General features: G+C 45.2%; 1 protein-coding gene across 1 annotated transcript; it reads left to right on the top strand.

The window, feature by feature from the left end:
• The first annotated feature begins 1,294 nt into the window (after positions 1 to 1,294).
• On the top strand, positions 1,295 to 2,729 carry LOC123073601 (expansin-B7-like). Its single transcript, XM_044496676.1, has 3 exons — positions 1,295 to 1,579; positions 1,876 to 2,066; positions 2,202 to 2,729. Exons 1-3 carry the CDS (start codon positions 1,295 to 1,297, stop codon positions 2,548 to 2,550), a joined length of 825 nt encoding a protein of 274 aa, XP_044352611.1. The 3' UTR covers positions 2,551 to 2,729.
• The last annotated feature ends 770 nt before the right edge of the window (positions 2,730 to 3,499 follow it).

Below are 3,499 nucleotides of genomic sequence, written 5' to 3' on the forward strand. Positions count from 1 at the left end.
ATATTTTCTTAGGCACTGCCTAGAAATCGAAGGGCAAAAGAGAAAGGAAAATGCAAGAATTTGATGCAGTCTTATGAATTAGAGGGGGTGAAATGATGCAAGATTGTGCAAAAGAACTTAAGATTCTATCAATGAGAATGCAGTGGATAAAAATATATTCCCATAGAATCTAGTGCAAATGAATCATAAAGATAAATTACTATGGTTTATACTCCTTAAAAGAAAAACTGGTAGAGAGCTGCCCCATGGAAAACCTAGTGCTACCCTCATGTCGCTGGAGAGGAAGACATACAACAATCAAATCAAATAATCTTAGTATCCATGTATGATCTCCTAAGTCCAACACCACGAAAAAACAACAAAAGATGTATATCATGGTGAATTCATGAACATCATGTCTATACTGCAAAAAAATAGTTTTTTTAAAAGATAGGTCCTTTCTAGAAGATCCATTCAAAATGGATCATTGAAACCTAAATAGTACTACAATCTAAAAGCAGAGTACACTAATCATTAGTACATCACCAAACTCTTTACAATTTTTCCCTACAGGGCCATTAATTATGGAGACATTGATCAACCCTAAATCGAAAAACCAGAAAGTTGATCTATTGGCCTAACTAAACTGAGCAGAAAATCACACACACCTCAACTTTTTCGAACAACTAACGCAAAGGGCTCGCATAATACTATCAGAAGCACGAAACGAATGAAGCCCTAAACATCTTGATAATCGTACGTGTTCCACAGAAATGAGGGCCGAAACTTGCCGAAGTCAGAAGTGAGGCCTCCTGGCTGTCAATGCTCAGACACCATGGTATTCTTCGTCGTAATGATCGTCGACGATCTTGGCCATCATCAGTCAGCCGTCCCACTTACTCCTCTGTTCCAATTGCCACTTTAAACGACGACGTTGGAGAGGACAGGTGCAGTGAGTTGGAAAACGAGGTAGCGATATGTACATATAGAATTTTTCTTTTTCTTTTTTAGAAAAGTATTATATAACAAGCCAGTTTAGCCCACGCCGCGTTCTCACATTAACAAGCTTATTAATGTCAACATATACGGTATATTTTCATATATTCTTATTTAGTGTTGTAGATACAGACTGATTTCTCTATTAAATTGATTAAATGAAATAATTAAAAGCAAGTTTCAAATAATAATAATTAAAAGCAAATATATTATGTAATTAATATCCGTCTCTGTGGGCGCTGCTACCAGTTTTTGCCTGGCAGTCGGCGATATATAAGTACGGCAAAGTGCACAGCGCCGTCCGGCACAAGAGCCAGCGATGGCATCCTCCTCCATTGCGGTCGCAGCTGCTCTGATCCTCTGCATCCTCGTCACTCATGCCCATGGTTGCTACGCCAAGCACCACGCGGCTCCTTCTGCGGCCAACTCCAGCTGGCTTGATGCCAAGGCGACATGGTACGGCGCGCCCCGTGGTGCCGGGCCTGACGACAACGGCGGCGCGTGCGGGTTCAAGAACGTCAACTTACCACCCTTCTCCTCCATGACCTCCTGCGGCAACCAGCCGCTGTTCAAGGACGGCAAGGGCTGCGGCTCCTGCTATCAGGTACGATACGACCCACCTTACGCTATCATTAGTTTACTATACACCTGCAAGCAATTATGTTACTCCCTCTAATCCATATTAATTATCCCTGATTTGGTACAATTTAATACTGAATCAGCAAAATTTAATATAGATTGGAGGGAGTACCACTGGAATCTATTTATTTTTACAAACCAATATGTTACCAACACATTGTTTTTTAGCCATCATTATTCACGTGCATGCATTCAGAAATATTCATATAGGATATAGATCTGTTTATGTGCAGCCTGTAACATCGTGCACTGCAAATGCAGATAAGGTGCTTAAAGTCGGACCACCCTGCGTGCTCCGGCGTGCCGAAGACGGTGATCATCACAGACATGAACTACTACCCGGTCTCCCGCTACCACTTCGACCTCAGTGGCACCGCCTTCGGAGCCATGGCCAAGGACGGCCGCAACGACGAGCTCCGCCACGCCGGCATTATCAACATGCAGTTCAAGAGGTACCACACCCACCTACCGATAATGCCAGTCAGCATCATACCCATCTCCTTACCTTATTGAGATCGAGAGCTAGACGATATTGTGTGTTTGTGAGACGACACATACTGACACCGGTGAGTGACATGGCTGCGCAGGGTGCCGTGCCAGTATCCGGGGCTGACGGTGACGTTCCACGTGGAGGAGGGGTCGAACCCGTTCTACATGGCAATCCTGGTGGAGTATGAGGACGGCGATGGCGATGTGAAGCAGCTGGACATCATGGAGTCGCGACCGAATGGCAGTAAGATGGCTCCAACAGGGCAGTGGGTGCCCATGAAGGAGTCGTGGGGATCCATCTGGAGGATGGATGCCCACCACCCCATGCACGGGCCATTCTCGTTGCGCGTCACCAACGAGTCCGGCAAGACACTCGTGGCCGAACAGGTCATCCCCATCGATTGGAAGCCCAACAAAACCTACAGCTCCCTCGTCCAGTTTCATTAATTGATTGATCGGCCAGATATGCCCATATATATATGGAAGCAATGAAAAGGGGAGTACTCTGATTTGTTCAAGAAAAAATAAATATGGTACATGCGTGCGTGCCTATGTAGCAGGCTGGGACGGCGCCTGTGATGTCCGGTTGCATTGCATGTGTGCCCGTCCATCGTATAATTCATGTGCTTATATATCTATCTCTATGAATTAATGTTATAGAATTACTCATTTAGCGTAATGTTAATACATTTACGGTTGTGCATTAGACACATAAATTTGATCTGCACCACATGATCCCTGAGCTTTATTATTAGCTTTTTCTACGGGGAAGCTTTATTAGGACGACATAGCACATTACTGGGAACCACAGCTTTGCCGAGTGCCTAGAAAACTCTGCAAAGGTCGGAAACAACTCGACAATGTGTTTGCCGAGTACCGGCGAACAAGATTCAGCCAGGAACACTCCGTTAGTGAGTTACTTTGCCGAGTGCTTATCATCGGAAACTCCGCAAAGAGTCGCTCTTTGCCGAGTTTCGCCATGTGTCAACTTGCCAAACTTACACCATAGACGGAGCGGCCCATTAACGGCCGCGCCACCGCATCAACTTTGCTGAGTGCCCCTGGCTCGTGTTCAACATTGTTTTCTTTTTTTGAGAATCACTGGGGGGTGGGTGGAGTTCCCCACCTGAATATATTACTCAAAGTCTGCCGACGCAGCAAAGTACATAAATTACAAGGGAACGGTGGAACGTGCAGAGAGGTAGGAACGCCATGAGAAGACGTCCTCCATGTCACTCGTCTTCATGATATGATGTGACTAGAGATCTAAGTCTAAGGTTTATTACAGAATGTTGGTCAATGTACCTAAATAACATGTCGCTGCAGGCAGCCCAGATCTTCCATGAGAGTGTAAGCAGAACAAGTGGCCAAGCTTTGGGAGGCAAGTGTCGAGGGA

Source organism: Triticum aestivum, chromosome 3D, assembly GCF_018294505.1.
Source record: "Triticum aestivum cultivar Chinese Spring chromosome 3D, IWGSC CS RefSeq v2.1, whole genome shotgun sequence".
Lineage (NCBI taxonomy): Eukaryota > Viridiplantae > Streptophyta > Magnoliopsida > Poales > Poaceae > Triticum > Triticum aestivum.